This window comes from Brassica oleracea, chromosome C4 (genome assembly GCF_000695525.1).
Source record: "Brassica oleracea var. oleracea cultivar TO1000 chromosome C4, BOL, whole genome shotgun sequence".
Taxonomy (NCBI): Eukaryota; Viridiplantae; Streptophyta; class Magnoliopsida; order Brassicales; family Brassicaceae; genus Brassica; species Brassica oleracea.
In genome coordinates this window covers 44,021,190-44,036,096 of record NC_027751.1, presented here as the reverse complement: position 1 = coordinate 44,036,096, position 14,907 = coordinate 44,021,190, and the positions used below count along the sequence as shown (strand labels likewise).

General features: G+C 38.1%; 4 protein-coding genes across 5 annotated transcripts; 3 read left to right on the top strand and 1 right to left on the bottom strand.

Annotated features, from left to right (window-relative positions):
* The first annotated feature begins 2,481 nt into the window (after nucleotides 1-2,481).
* On the top strand, nucleotides 2,482-4,416 carry LOC106342999 (putative F-box protein At1g21990). 2 transcript variants are annotated; one of them, XM_013782092.1, is made up of 4 exons: nucleotides 2,482-2,546; nucleotides 2,634-3,625; nucleotides 3,721-3,861; nucleotides 3,988-4,416. In XM_013782092.1, the coding sequence occupies exons 2-4, from the start codon at nucleotides 2,663-2,665 to the stop codon at nucleotides 4,309-4,311; spliced, it is 1,428 nt and encodes a 475-aa protein (XP_013637546.1). In that variant the 5' UTR covers nucleotides 2,482-2,546; nucleotides 2,634-2,662; the 3' UTR covers nucleotides 4,312-4,416. The 2 variants fall into 2 exon arrangements, with proteins under 2 accessions (XP_013637546.1, XP_013637545.1); XM_013782091.1 differs by having other exon boundaries at nucleotides 2,504-3,625.
* A 2,524-nt stretch (nucleotides 4,417-6,940) lies between these two features.
* LOC106342998 (pentatricopeptide repeat-containing protein At2g27610) lies at nucleotides 6,941-9,954 on the top strand. The gene has a single exon (XM_013782090.1). It carries the CDS (start codon nucleotides 7,029-7,031, stop codon nucleotides 9,609-9,611), a length of 2,583 nt encoding a protein of 860 aa, XP_013637544.1. The 5' UTR covers nucleotides 6,941-7,028; the 3' UTR covers nucleotides 9,612-9,954.
* A 519-nt stretch (nucleotides 9,955-10,473) lies between these two features.
* LOC106339418 lies at nucleotides 10,474-12,169 on the top strand. The gene is made up of 5 exons (XM_013778222.1): nucleotides 10,474-10,743; nucleotides 10,879-10,985; nucleotides 11,075-11,531; nucleotides 11,605-11,723; nucleotides 11,817-12,169. The coding sequence occupies exons 1-5, from the start codon at nucleotides 10,540-10,542 to the stop codon at nucleotides 12,016-12,018; spliced, it is 1,089 nt and encodes a 362-aa protein (XP_013633676.1). The 5' UTR covers nucleotides 10,474-10,539; the 3' UTR covers nucleotides 12,019-12,169.
* A 534-nt stretch (nucleotides 12,170-12,703) lies between these two features.
* LOC106340799 (protein CENTRORADIALIS-like) lies at nucleotides 12,704-14,778 on the bottom strand. Its single transcript, XM_013779638.1, has 4 exons — nucleotides 14,400-14,778; nucleotides 13,599-13,660; nucleotides 13,476-13,516; nucleotides 12,704-13,042 (listed from the first exon to the last, which is right to left on the bottom strand). The coding sequence occupies exons 1-4, from the start codon at nucleotides 14,601-14,603 to the stop codon at nucleotides 12,822-12,824; spliced, it is 528 nt and encodes a 175-aa protein (XP_013635092.1). The 5' UTR covers nucleotides 14,604-14,778; the 3' UTR covers nucleotides 12,704-12,821.
* Nucleotides 14,779-14,907: the final 129 nt, after the last annotated feature.

Sequence of the window (14,907 nt, the reverse complement as noted above, 5' to 3'; positions counted from 1 at the left end):
GTCATGACCATTATAATGTGATGCAACGATCCTAAAGATCGGATCATAATGCAATGCGGGTCATATGACCATCCGGATACTAGGCCACATAGCCACATAGATATGCATTATGCCACACAGCTTTTAATCTCATGATTCAAACAATGCTAGTCAATATTATCAAGCAAAGCCACACGGTCATAATGTACAAACATGATGATCAAATTCGATGCATTCAATCTTATTATTTAGTTGCATATCAATTAGGTTTTACCAATTTCAAGGTTGGTAATGATCAGCTAGATTTTAGGTTTTTTAGAATCAAGTAATCTAGCAACCTAACTTTCATGAAATATGTAAATAATCCTAAACTTTAAACCAATCTTTCAAGCAATGTGAGATTTAAGGTTTCAAGGCCTTTAGGGTTTTAGTTTTGAGATTCAATCAATCTATCAATCTTCAGATCATCAATCATTCAATCAAGCAATATCAATCAAAAATGAATTCAAGCTTTTTAGGGTTTATAGGGTTTCGATTCAAATTATTAGGGTTTCTTAAATTCAAATCAGAAACAATCAATACACAATCAAATATGTTCTAGTGAATCGATTTTTGTTACTAGTCATGAGATTGTCGATTTTAAGTTATATGAATTTTAGGGTTTCATCAAGAACAAGGGGTTTCCATAATAATGGATTAGGGTTTTAGGGTTTCTTCTTCTATGTTCTCAGATTGATGATATACCTTTGTTTGTAGGGCTGAGAACCGGACCACCAAAGTCGGATGAACCTCTATCTTCACCCGTACGGACGCTGGCTCCTATCGGGTCGCGAGTTTGAGGACGGACGCGAGCTATCTGGAACGGTTTTGCGTCTGGTCGCGGATGTGTGCTGAGGACGTTGGACGCGATCTGAGTTGGAGCGGGACGCGTCTTCTTTCTATTGGGTTCGCGGGCGTCTGTTTTGGAACGCGAGCTGGCTGTGATGCCGAACGTGAAGCTGAGGACGTAAGAGATTGTCTGAGCTAAGATCGTATCAGGCTGAGACGGTAAAGCTTCCTGGAACGGATGGTATGCGATCGGGTTAGGGTTTAGGTACGATCGTCGGCTTAGGTTAGGGTTTAGGTGGTTTTAGCGATTTTTCTTTCTCAAGGTTTTTTGGGAATCTATCGTGCTGATAACATGTTGTAAAACTATGAGAAATTTTGTCTGTGTATTATTAATGATCAATGGGAGTTCCTTTATATAAGGATTACAAGATAAAGATAAAATGAAATTGTACAAATCCTAATCCAACATGATTTAGGATAATTACTAAATCATAAACCAACAAGGAATAGGAAAACTAGAATAATGAAAAGTCATGGCCGACTTCCTTTCTCTCTCCAGGTCGCGGCCGCCATCTCTCTCTAGAGTTTGGGCCGTCTCTCTCTAAGGTTTCGGCCGGTTTATGTACCGGGCTGGTTATGGACATTCATCACTTGATTTATAACAAAACGAGAGAGTTGAGAATAAAAAAATCATTTCATGTCGATATACAAACAAATTTGAATAATTTGTTCTTTTAGTCCTTTATTGCTAAAAGCAAAATGCAATTCAGAACGACAATATGGAGACATCAATCTCTGGAGAAGCTCAAACCCAGATTCAGAATATATACCTTGGTGTCGCTTATTAGAAAGGAAAAGGTTAATTGCTGACAAAAAAAAAGGAAAAGGTTAACTTTATCTAGGCCTGGGCGTTTGGGTACCCGTTGGCATTCGGATCGGGTTTTTCGGGTTTTCGGATTTTCGGGTTTACGCTTCTAGGTCCCATACTAAAATTTTATTAGTACGGGTCAGGTTCGGATAATAACACTTCGGGTTCGGTTCAAAATTGTATTGCATCATAAAACCCATAAAGTAATCATATATCGTACGGATTTGGGTTATATCGGTTCGGTTCGGATATAACCAAAGTAAAAAACAAATTTTTTGAAGTAAAACATAAAGAAAAACATCTAAATTAAATAAAAATTAATCTATCACATATAAAATTGATAAAATAACAATAAAATGTTAAATCAAGCATGAAAACAAACATCATTTGTAAACAATATGTATTGCGTTATAGAGAGTAAACTTTTTATTTCGATGAGCAAATTATAAAATACTTATTTATAACTAATTGTGTACTTAAAGCATTTATTAGAATTTTAATATTTATTATTATATAATATTACCACAAATATTGAATTTAATAATTGAAATACTCGTATATATTTCAAAATATTTATATTGACTATTAATTTCGGATTTTTCGGGTTACCCGTTCGGGTTCGGTTAATAACACTTCGGGTTCGGATATTTTTTGTACCACTCTACAAGACCCGTTCGGGTATTTTTACGTTTTGGGTCGGATAACGGATCGGGTTTTTCGGTTCGGGGTCGGTTCGGATTTTGGATTCCGGATTTTATGTCCAGGCCTAACTCTATCGGTGAAACAAAAAAAAGAGTTAATTCTATATTAGAAGGAAAAGAAGAACAGGTGCGTTCTCGGTTCTATCTCTGACATCCCTCGTCGTACTTTCGTAACCTTCTCTCCCTTCTTCCAATCAAATTGTCCGATTATTTATTGAGACCCTAATCGTTTATCTTTTTTTATTTCTGTCGGATAGATTAAGTTGAGTTGACAAAAAAGAAACGTATGTGTGCTCACAGAGTAGGGATGGGTTCTAGAGATTTGATCAGCAGTCTGCCAGACGAGGTTCTTGGGAAGATCCTGTCCTTCCTTCCGACACATATCGCCGCTTCCACATCAGTTCTGTCCAAGAGGTGGAGGAATCTTCTTGCGCTTGTAAACAAGCTCGATTTGAGCGACGCAAGTGGTGGTCCTCTAGGCTTCCCTGAATTCGTGGACAAGACACTTGCTCTCTTAAAAAACTCTTCACTCATCAAGACATTCCATCTCAACTGTGAGCATAGGCACGAAGACTCTCGTGTGGACGGTTGGATCCGCACTGCCCTGGAGCTCGGCTTCTTGGAGGAGCTTCGCTTGGAGACCGTAGGTATGTATTCTATAGAGACCGAGTTCTTCACGAGCAACACACTGGTTGACCTCACGATATGCGATGGATTCTATCCTGACGGTCGCCTCCCACCTGCTGGTGGAGTCTTTTTCCCAGCGCTCAAAAGACTCTCTCTCTTCTCCGTGGCGTTTGCGGATTGTGCCATGTATGATGATCTCGTCCTTGGATGCCCCGTCCTCGAGGAACTGTTCCTGCATTATCCTGATGATAACAATCCCCCGGCTTGGACAGGGGACGTGTCTAGCTCTTCCATCGAGCGACTGACCATCATTCACCATTATCCCGATTACCGCGAAGCTTACGAGTTTGTTTCTTTTACCACGCCCAGTCTTTTGTACCTTGACTACTCTGGTTACGTTGCGGATCAGTATGATGTTGATTTTGATTCCCTTGTTGAAGCAAGACTTGATATTCGCCCTTGGGAGGCATTTACAGATGAGCATGATGATCGTAGTGATTCTGAGGATGATGACAGTGATTCAAAGGATGATGCAGATTCTTTTTCTTCTTGGGATGTTACCGGCCTTGTTACAAAGATAAGCAATATCAAGACCCTTCACTTGTCTTCGGATTCTCTTGAGGTATGTTTTTGATACTTAATTGTTTAAATTTGATTAGCTACCATATTCTCACTTCCTCCTATGATAACATGTTTGTGTTTTGTTTCGTGATTCAGGTTTTTCACTTTTACTGTAGATCAATGCCAGTCTTTCACAACCTCCTTACTTTATCATTTGAGAGTGACAAAGAAAAAGGATGGCAAGTGGTGCCTCTTCTTCTCAACAGCTCTCCAAACCTAGAAACTCTAGTCATCAAGGTAAATAAAACGTTATGAATTTATATGTGTTATTTTATCAATTTCATTTGATCAACATCTGACATTTTTCATCTTTTGCTATAATATTTTTCTACATTAATGAATATGTTTTTTTTTTCCGTGCAGGGCCTTGTGCATAAAGTTACAAATAGATGCGGGGACGCCTGCATTTGCATCCCTAAGAAGAAGAAGAAGGAAGAGGGAGTACCATGCTGTTTATCCACATGTCAAGTGAAGATGCTAACCGTTTCAGGGTATTTAGGGACTTGTAGAGAGCGGAAACAGATAAGTCATTTCTTGGCGAATTTGAAATGTCTTGAAACTGTCAAAGTTGGTGTTCAAGTTGATAACCAACAAGAGAACCATGTTCATAAAAGATACATGGGAATCATCAATGCTCTTATCAAACTTCCCAGAGTTTCGCCAAACTGTCAGATCCAGTTCTTCTGATTTCTCTTTTCTCCTTTATTTATTTTGTCAAACTGTTTAATTTGATTGTCACAACACATTTGTATTGAACTCTATTTTTTTTTTATGTAATATTCTCCTAATTTAATCATAGCTGTTTTTTGCATGAAATCACACGAATGTACAACCTGCTACAATATAGGTTAGATGTTTTTTTTTTGAAAAGAAGTGTAGGTTAGATGTTCCTGCAACAATTTGCTTATTTATCTGAATATTATGCTATAAATCAATCAATCTTGATTCTTGTTTTGCGAGGGTTTCAGGTTCTGATTTTTAATTTATGTTCTGACAAAGTCAAGTTCTAATGAATTCTCACATCGTTTTGAAGGAACTAGTTTCCTAGAAAATTGACAAGAAAGTCCATCTTCAGAGACAACTTCTTTGGGACATCTTAAAATGGAAAGACAGAGCTCAAAGCCATCGATCGCACAGTGAGAGAAAGCATCCGTAAGAACAGGGTATTTGTTGTACTTGATGATGTTGAAGACATGGAGCAACTTAATTAGGTCGGAATAGATTTTAGCTGCGTTGGGGCAGGAAGCAGGATAATCATTACATGCATTTCAGCATTTGTTAAAGCAGCTTGGAGTAGAAAATATATATATATATATATATATATATATATATATATTCACCGGAAAAACTTGATTGTGGTGAATCTTTTAAACTCCTAAGTTGGCATGCCTTTAGAACGAGTGAACCTGCTGAAGCATTTCAAAAGCTCTTTGGAAAGTTGGTTGCGTATTGTGGACGGACTCAATGTGCTTAAGGAGAGGTGTCTTATTACAGTCCATGATAACAGACTAATGACGCATGACTTATTGAGAGACATGGGAAGACAAATTGTACGAGGAACATCTCGGGTCACCTTTTGAACGAAGTAGATTTTGGGATCTTGATGATGTTATTGATGTATTGACAAACAATTCTGTAATGACTTTAATCCCTATGGGTTCTCTTTTTTTCTGAACCTAAAATTATTAGGTAGATTTGGGATCACATTAGACTGATAAAATTATTTTTCAATATTAGGGTACAGATCATGAGGTGAAGCCAGTTCAGGAGGTGAATCTACTGTTAAAAAGGTGAATTAGTAACTGTAAACAACAAATCATATAAATACATCTGGATTGTGGAGAGATGACTCCTTTCGTGAGTCCTTCAAATGCAGTGTTTTTTAAAACCGGACCGGCTAGCGAACCGGAAATTTTTTGGATCATAGGTCATTGTGGTTTGATTGGGTTTACTTAGATTAAACTAAATTTAATGATATTTTATAATAATATACATATTAAAAAAAATAGATCATATCAAATAAAATGTTTAAACATCAATAACGTGTAGAAAAAACTTAAAAATAACCATTAAAATCTAAAATCAATATGAAAAGCATATTTAAACTTTATTCGTAAATCTTATCACTCTAAATCTTCATTACCTTTAAAAAAAATTATATACACATTAGGTAAAATTTATATTTTGAAATACAAAGTTCAGAAACGTAAATGTTTCAGTTAATTAAAGTCTTCAAAACAAGTGATCATGAAATAAAATTTAAACAAAGCGAGAAGTAAACAAAAACAATAAATCTTATCACTCTAAATCTTCATTACCTTTAAAAAAAATTATATACACATTAGGTAAAATTTATATTTTGAAATACAAAGTTCAGAAACGTAAATGTTTCAGTTAATTAAAGTCTTCAAAACAAGTGATCATGAAATAAAATTTAAACAAAGCGAGAAGTAAACAAAAACAATATATTGACGTGAATATTAAACTTTGTGAATCTTATAATTTATGAGTTGTAGAGACGACAAAAGAAAAAGACGAGAGACGATACTTTATTAATCTTTGATAAATCTTATTTTTACTTTAAAAAAAAAGAAAAATTAATTGTTTCATTAACAAAATTTTGGCTTATATACGAACCAGGGTTTGGCTGGTTCATTGGATCGCCGGTTTCCGGGGTTTTGATGGTTCGATAGGGGTTTTTAACGGGTTCAATTTTAGTTGGGTTTTAACATTAACCCAATCCGGGTTTTTTTCGGTTCATGGTTTAACCCGATCCGACTGCCGGTTCGATCCGGATTTAAAAACACTGTTTAAATGATAAGATAAACAGTTAGAAGTAAGAAGAAGAAAAAGTGAAGAAAGTAACAACAGGGAGAAGAACAACGAATGATCAAATTAGAGCATGTTTATCCCTAAGAAACCCAAATCTTAGAGTTTTTTTTTGTCTAAAAAAAAAATTAAAAAGCAAACCAATCGCGGACCGCCACGAGTTAGTGGAGCCCACGAACAATGTAAGAAACTCACTAAAATCGGTTCTTAATTAATAATTTTTGTAACCGATCCTTAAGAGTTTTGTGGGAATCCACGCACTAAGAACCTCACTAAGGACCTCGGATATACATGCTCTCGGTCCACGCACCGTGTAGAACCGTGGTGTAGAACCGTTATCTCTAGAACAATAATTCATTATGTGGATTGTATAATACTTCACTCGTCAAATTTTACCGCCGTAACTTTTCTTTTAAGTAGCCGTTGATTTATTAAATAGTGCAATGTCACTGTTGACTTGAGCATTGAGAATAAAGAAAACTGGGAATAGAAAAATCATTCCATGTCGATATATTTTATACAAATTTGAAGCGAAAATGCCAGCAAACTTTTAGCTCTTTAGTTCGAAAAGCAAAATGCAATTCAGAACGACAATATGGAGACATCAATCTCTGGAGAAGCTCAAACCCAAATTCAGAACATATACCCTTGGTGTCGTCGTTGCATCAGCGTCTCGTTTTCACGTAGCACAAAACCTGTTCGACAAAAGTCCTGACCGAGTTCAAGAAAACCACACAAGCTTGCTCTTCGGCTACTCTCGCGACGGACGCACTCAAGAAGCGACGAGGCTCTTCTTAACCATCCACCGTTCCGGAGCCGAGATGGACTGCTCAACCTTCTCCTCCGTGCTAAAGGTTTCCGCTACTCTATGCGACGAGCTTCTCGGCAAACAGCTTCATTGTCAATGCGTAAAGTTTGGGTTTTTAGACGATGTGAGCGTCGGCACGTCGCTTGTTGACACGTACATGAAAGGCAGTAACGTTAAAGACGGAAGAAACGTTTTTAATGAGATGAAAGAGAGGAACGTTGTTACTTGGACTACTTTGATAAGCGGGTACGCGAGGAACGGGTCCAACGAGGAGGTTCTGAAGCTGTTTATGCGAATGTATAAAGAAGGGACCGAGCCTAACTCGTTTACGTTCGCAGCTGCTCTTGGAGTTTTGGCTGAAGAAGGAGTGAGTGGGAGGGGGAGGCAGGTGCACACGGTCGTTGTCAAGAACGGTTTAGACAAAACCATTCCGGTTTCCAACTCTCTGATTAATCTCTATCTCAAATGTGGTAACGTTGGGAAAGCTAGAATCTTGTTTGATAAGACTGAAGTGAAGAGTGTGGTTACGTGGAACAGTATGATCTCTGGATACGCAGGGAACGGTCTTGATTTAGAAGCGTTGGGGATGTTTCACTCCATGAGGCTTAACCACGTCCGGTTATCGGAATCGAGCTTTGCTTCCGTTATCAAGCTCTGCGCTAACCTCAAAGAGCTGAGGTTCACGGAGCAGCTCCATTGCAGTGTTGTGAAGTACGGGTTTTCGTTTGATCAGAACATAAGGACGGCTCTGATGGTGGCTTATAGTAAATGTACAGTGATGTGTGATGCTCTTAGGCTGTTCAAAGAGACGGGTCTCCGCGGGAATGTTGTGACGTGGACAGCGATGATCAGTGGTTTCTTGCAGAACGATGGGAAAGAGGAAGCAGTGGATTTGTTTAAGGAGATGAGGAGGAAAGGTGTTAGACCGAACGAGTTCACTTATTCCGTCGTTCTCACCGCTCTTCCTGTGATTTCTCCAGCAGAGGTTCATGCGCAAGTTTTAAAGACTAACTACGAGAGATCTTCAACGGTTGGGACCGCTCTTCTAGATGCTTATGTGAAGTTAGGTAAAGCAGACGAGGCTGCAAAAGTTTTTAGCAGTATTGATGATAAAGACATTGTGGCTTGGTCAGCGATGCTTGCGGGATACGCTCAGACCGGAGAGACGGAAGCAGCTGTAAAGATGTTTAGCGAGCTCACAAAGGGAGGGATAAAACCGAACGAGTTCACATTATCCAGCGTCCTTAACGTGTGTGCTGCTGCTTCCGCATCTTCTGGACAGGGAAAGCAGTTCCATGGGTTCGCTATAAAATCAAGAGTGGAGAACTCTTTAATTGTTAGTAGCGCTCTTTTAACCATGTATGCAAAGAAAGGCGACATCGAGAGCGCGGAAGCAGTCTTCAAAAGGCAGGGAGAGAGAGATCTAGTGTCGTGGAACTCGATGATCTCCGGGTATGCACAGCACGGGGAAGCTATTAAGGCTCTCGATGTTTTCGAGGAGATGAAGAGGCAGAAGGTGAAAATGGATAGCGTAACGTTCATAGGAGTGTTTGCCGCTTGTACACACGCAGGGTTTGTAGAAGAAGGCGAGAAGTATTTCGATATAATGGTGAGAGAATGCAAGATTGCACCTACAAAGGAGCATAATAGCTGTATGGTCGATCTATACAGCCGAGCCGGGCTACTTGAAAAGGCTATGGAGGTCATAGACAACATGCCGTACCCAGCCGGTTCGACCATTTGGAGGACAATTCTAGCTGCCTGCCGTGTGCACAAGAGAACAGAGCTTGGGAGATTAGCTGCAAAGAAGATCATTGATATGAAACCAGAGGATTCAGCTGCGTATGTGCTTTTGTCTAATATGTATGCAGAGTCAGGAGATTGGGGAGAGAGAGCCAAAGTAAGGAAGCTGATGGAGGAGAGAAAGGTGAAGAAAGAAGCTGGTTACAGTTGGATTGAGGTGAAGAACAAGACTTATGCGTTCTTGGCGGGTGATCGGTCTCATCCTCTCAAAGACCAGATCTATAAGAAGGTAGAGGATTTGAGTAGACGGCTGAAGGATTTAGGGTATGAGCCGGATACGAGTTATGTGCTTCAAGATATTGATGATGAGCATAAAGAAGCTGTTCTTGCTCAGCATAGTGAGAGATTAGCTATTGCATTTGGGTTGATAGCTACACCGCAGGGAAGTCCTCTTTTGATCATTAAGAACCTTAGGGTTTGTGGGGATTGTCATGCAGTTATCAAACTGATTGCGAAGATTGAAGAAAGAGAGATTGTAGTTAGAGATACAAATCGGTTTCATCACTTTAGTAGTGATGGAATTTGCTCATGTGGGGACTTTTGGTGACAATATTAAAGAGAAATACATTATTCAAGCATTTTATAAAACACTAGTGTCTCAGCCCGTACTAAATAATCTTAGAAATTGTGAATTTGACAGCTATACCTAAAGGGGAAGGCCCTTTAGAACTTGCATTGTGGTTTGAATTGCTCCAGGTTGCCTAGGTCCACAGGACATCCATTTACCATCAAGAACATTGCATCTTGGGTTTTGCGCACAGGATCAAAACGAACGTCTTTTACCTGCAGGAGCCAGAAAGATTGTCAGGACAAAGGCTTATCTATCTAGTAGCTACTTGGGGGCAAACTGTGGAAAACAATAAATCACTAGGGGCAAGTTACTTGCACAGACGGACACATCTGAACCAGAAAAGCCCTCTGTCTTGAGTCCTAAATATTCAAAATCGGGTTCGGTTAGCCAATGAGGAGGTTTGTCTCCCAAATGGACATGTATAAAACTAAAGTTCTACAGAAACATGTTCGGTTAGATATTACATTTTTAATTTTATTTTACTAATCATTTAAAAAAAAAAAAAAATCTATTTAAAAGGTTAGAATGTTGAACCATACCTTTATGCATTAATAAATTTGATTTTTAATTATATAAATTAAAATTCTCAAAACATTATTAAAAATAATTATAGTTTGTTTTTATATAAAACTGAATTAACCAAACCAAACTAAGCTAAAATAAATATAGTTTTAATATGGTATCTAACTTTTATAAACAGAAAATAAACAAAATTGAAATACCGTTAAAACCGCAAATACAACCCACTAATACGGTTGAACCGCAAATACTGTCTAAACCGGTAAATTGGATAAGACAAAAGCCTAGGGCGTATGTGGCGGCGTTGAGGGCACTTTCACAAGAAAAGGTCAAAAGCAATTGACAGCACAAACGCTTCTCTCTTCCGCCTCTCGACTGCTCGAAAATGGGAAAACGAGACAAAAAACCCAATCGACGTCGCCATAAAGGAGAATTCTCGAATGACGGCGAAGATTTCTACGATCAACACCCTCCCGCTGCTCCCTCCGTCGTCGACGAAGACGAACAAAACTCCGAGGAAGAAAGCGACGAGCTTCAGCCATCCTCTGATTTGCCCTCAAAGTTCCTCTTATACCAACAATCAGTGCAGGTGTAAATAACACTAAGCTTCAAGACACTCTATAATGTGCAATGTTCAATCAAATAGCTATGAGATAGATGATTATTGATTTAGCCGAGCCTAGACTGATTTTTAGAAGACTGATGATGTGTGTTTGTGGTGCAGTCACCAAAAGGAGACATAAGCTACTTGCAGAAGTTCTTTCTGATGTATGTTGGTGGAAGGCAGCCTCTCCATTTCCAAGAAGACTTCTGTGGGACCGCTCTCTTAAGGTTTCTTTTCTTTCCTTCCTTCCTCTTGCTTTAAACACTCATCTTGCAATGCTCTGAGAATAAAAATCTTTTTATTGCTTTTCGAATAGTGCGGAGTGGCTGAAGGCCGACACGAGGCGAACTGCTGTAGGGCTAGATTTCGACCTCGAGGCGCTGGAATGGTGCATGGACAACAACATCAGCAAGCTCGGCGCTGACGTGTGTTCGAGAATGTCTCTTCTCCATGGGAATGTTTTGACCCCTCTTGACGCTAAGCAAGTGACTTCCAGATCCCACGAGCTGATGCAAAACATCAGCTTGGATGATGAGGTTGAAGAAGATCCCGGAGTTGAATCCTTGGAGAAAGATGGGTTACCGAAGAGGGATATCGTGTGTGCTTTCAATTTCAGTTGCTGTTGCCTCCACAAACGCTCGGAGTTGGTTACTTACTTCAAGAATGCGCGTGAGGCCTTGTCCAAGAAAGGTGGTATATTCGTTATGGATTTGTATGGAGGTGCTTCTGCAGAGGGGCAGTTGAAGCTTCAACGCAAGTTCCCAACTTTCACGGTAAAAATAGAAGTTTAAACTGTTAATACTTCATGTAGAACTGTACTAACGATTATCTAAATCTTAATTGCAGTATACATGGGAGCAGGCTGAGTTTGATATTGTTAGTCGCAAGACAAGGATCAGTCTTCACTATCACCTTCAAAAGCAGAACAGGAAGATTCGCCATGCTTTTTCTTATAGCTGGAGACTGTAAGTGGCCCTCTACTCTTCTGCTTCCACATTCACCTTTTTTCTTTATGTCTAAAGATTAAGTAGCACGTGTGTGTGTGTGTGTGTGTGTAGGTGGTCATTACCGGAGATAAAAGACTGTATGGAAGAAGCCGGGTTTAGATCTGTCCATTTCTGGCTCAGAGAAATGCCAGACGCTTCTGAAATGCGTAGAACAGATGGGTTTGGTGCTGGACGAGATATCAAGTACGAAGAAGTCAAGAACTTTCAACAGTGTGATGCTTGGAATGCTTACATTGTTGCCGTTAGCGTTTAGTTTTGTGTACTAAAACCTTTATAGCAGAGGTTTTATCCGAGTCCACCCCAACCATCACTAGAGAATCGGTTATGCTATCTTTTGGTCAAAAGCTGTGAAACCTGACACTTCTTTGCCACTTTAATGAGATCCTCTTACCGACTTTACATTTGATTTTTGTTTGTCACATACTAGTTGACTTTTATGCCAAGAAGGGAAAGTACATACAATCCAACAACACATGCAAAAGACATTCAAGTGTTATTAATAATACATACAAAATTTAATGTACCTGAATCATATGACCATGCTTGACACCAGTGATCACTGATCTGAGCTAAAGGATGGTTAGGACTTGAAACAATTTTAAAAAGAAGAAATGTCTTTTTTTTTTTAGCTTGGACAAACAAAAATAATTATTTAAATGAAGAAAAACGAATTTATACAATTATTTGTAGAACCCACTGCGGATGAGAATTAAGAAGGCACCACTGCGGTGTTTGAGTTGTCCATGTTCTGATCACAGAGTCGAGGTGTGGGTTTGTGTTTTGCGGAAACCCACGGGTAAGCGGAGCAGCACGAGCCACGAGTGCTTGTTAGTACAACTATATATATATATATATTGATATAATTGATTATGATAAGAAATATCAGTTATATCTACATCCAAAATACCAGAAACATCCATCCATATGAAAATAAACTTAAACACGAAATGCCAAATTTATTCAAATGATAATAATAGTTCATAACAATACACCCATATATAGATATCATAATAAAAAGCTGCCTCCCGTTAGAATGCATGGAACAACCGATCGATATTAACGGCGTCTAGCGGCGGTCTCACGCTGGCAGTTGAAGAAAACAGCTGCAACGGGGAGGCCGAGATCGTTCTCATATGCAAACATCCGAGTGTTGAATTGGTCTCTGTAAGACGGCACAGAAACCAAACTTCCTCTACGGTTCTGCTTGAAAAGCAAATACACAAATCGGTGGATCCCTATGTTTGGCCGAGGCATCTCGTACCCTACTATTTCCTTTCCTGTTTTGTATTTTTTTGAAGAAAATATTTAAACCAGTTGACATGTAAATGAAATTAAATATTTTTGTCGTCTACATTGATTAGAGTAATTTCATGCTGTACCTCGTACAGTTTCTAAACTTTAACCGGACCGGTTATAACATGGCGGTGACACTTTGTTTTTTGAACAACGGTGACACTAATACAAACAAACATATTACAGATCTAGACCGTATGAAACTAATTAAGAGTGCCTACTTATACTTTAGTGTTTTTTTTTTGGAATTTTATACTGAAATAAATTGGCATGTTCACGAAACTTTGGTTTAAAAGTAGATTATAATAAATACAAACTCTTAGGTTACAAATCTGGATCATATATAAACCTAATGAAGAATGCATATATTTATATGTAATGTCATTTGTTTGATTTACTAAAGTATATATGACTTACCAAATGTCACGTCGGTTGTCCCTGGGATATCGGTAACAATCCTGACATATATCATTGCAAAAACTGTTACATATGTATACAATCACATGTTTCTTAACCAAAAAAGGAAGGAATAAATTTTACCAGTGCAAGTGCTCCCTCAGATAAGGATCACTAGGTCCAGGAACATCAGGATCAGTCATGACCTGATTGACATATTCGATATTCATGAATCATGAACATATCTACACGTGACACAAATAAATATCTACATAAAGAAACACATGTATTTGCAACAAAGAATTCGCCGTTGCTTTACAAAAGCAAAGAATACGTTCTTATTTTACCAAAAAAAAACAAAGAATACGGAACATTAATATAAAATAAAGATTCCCGAAAATGCAAACTAAATCTGAAAAATAGGAGTTTTATGAAACAGGTTTTGTATGTACCATTCTTAAAAATTATCACCACGGTAAAATCTGTGAAAAATAACAACTACTCTACCATTATACATTCTACTTCATAATTAAGCTAAGAGATCCGTAAGACTAAAGTCATTATTTTTTTACTTTTCAGGTTTCTTTGTTTTACAAGATCGATGAATAATTGAGTTTTTTTAGAAATGTTTTTTTTTCTCAAACAAGTTAAGAATATTTTTTGCATCTTATGTCGTAGAGTGATAATTTTAAAAGAATAAGCAGAGTATTGACATTTCACAAAATATACCTATATTTCAATATTTGTAGTTAGTCTCTTTAGAAGTTGCACCAAAAAAGTCTCTTTAGAAGAACTAGATAGGAAATTATAAGGTTTTTTTTTTGTGCAAAAATTATAAGGTTTATGTATTACATAACAACTAACGAGCAATGAAGGGAGTTATATTAAGTAAACAAAACGACTAAGCAATATTTGTATTAACATATATGATAAAAGTTTGCGTACCAAAGTGAAGAATGACCTCATGTCACCCCCATGAACTTCAACTTTGGGTTTGTTTGTAACTGCAGAAGGGAAAAGTTCATGGCCATTGTAGACTTGCTTGTCGCAGTTATAAGTCACTGTCATTTTCACCGCCTGCAAACAATTGTCCACAACGTCTCCGATTACTCTCCCAACCATAAGCGGGTCTGACGATATCCGGGACATCTAGATTGCTTCTTTAAGAGCTCGAAGAAACAAATAATAACTTTGAAGGATAAGGAAATAATGTTTGAAGAGATTGTGTATGTGTGTGTTATTGCGGGGATAGACAAGCGTAGGCTTGCTTTGCGGGATCGGATATGTTAATATTGATATAGTGAAGACATAAAGTCAGAACACCATGTATTTATAGTATTTAAGAGAATAAGTGGCCATACTGAATTTGATTTGACGTTTAGATTCAAGCAACTTCTATATATATATATGGGAGAATTGCCAATTGTGACTCAAAACTTGGAGTCAAACCCAA

Excerpts from the sequence above, each read along its gene's own strand:
- LOC106342999 (XM_013782092.1), top strand. The coding sequence starts at position 2,663 with ATGTGTGCTCACAGAGTAGGGATGGGTTCTAGAGATTTGATCAGCAGT. Across the intron at positions 3,626-3,720 it reads TGTCTTCGGATTCTCTTGAG|GTTTTTCACTTTTACTGTAG; the intron begins GTATGTTTTTGA and ends TTCGTGATTCAG. Across the intron at positions 3,862-3,987 it reads TAGAAACTCTAGTCATCAAG|GGCCTTGTGCATAAAGTTAC; the intron begins GTAAATAAAACG and ends TTTTCCGTGCAG.
- LOC106342998 (XM_013782090.1), top strand. The coding sequence starts at position 7,029 with ATGCAATTCAGAACGACAATATGGAGACATCAATCTCTGGAGAAGCTC.
- LOC106339418 (XM_013778222.1), top strand. The coding sequence starts at position 10,540 with ATGGGAAAACGAGACAAAAAACCCAATCGACGTCGCCATAAAGGAGAA. Across the intron at positions 10,744-10,878 it reads TATACCAACAATCAGTGCAG|TCACCAAAAGGAGACATAAG; the intron begins GTGTAAATAACA and ends TTTGTGGTGCAG. Across the intron at positions 11,724-11,816 it reads TTTTCTTATAGCTGGAGACT|GTGGTCATTACCGGAGATAA; the intron begins GTAAGTGGCCCT and ends GTGTGTGTGTAG.
- LOC106340799 (XM_013779638.1), bottom strand. The coding sequence starts at position 14,603 with ATGTCCCGGATATCGTCAGACCCGCTTATGGTTGGGAGAGTAATCGGA. Across the intron at positions 13,661-14,399 it reads TGAGGTCATTCTTCACTTTG|GTCATGACTGATCCTGATGT; the intron begins GTACGCAAACTT and ends TATGTCAATCAG. Across the intron at positions 13,043-13,475 it reads GACAACCGACGTGACATTTG|GAAAGGAAATAGTAGGGTAC; the intron begins GTAAGTCATATA and ends AATACAAAACAG.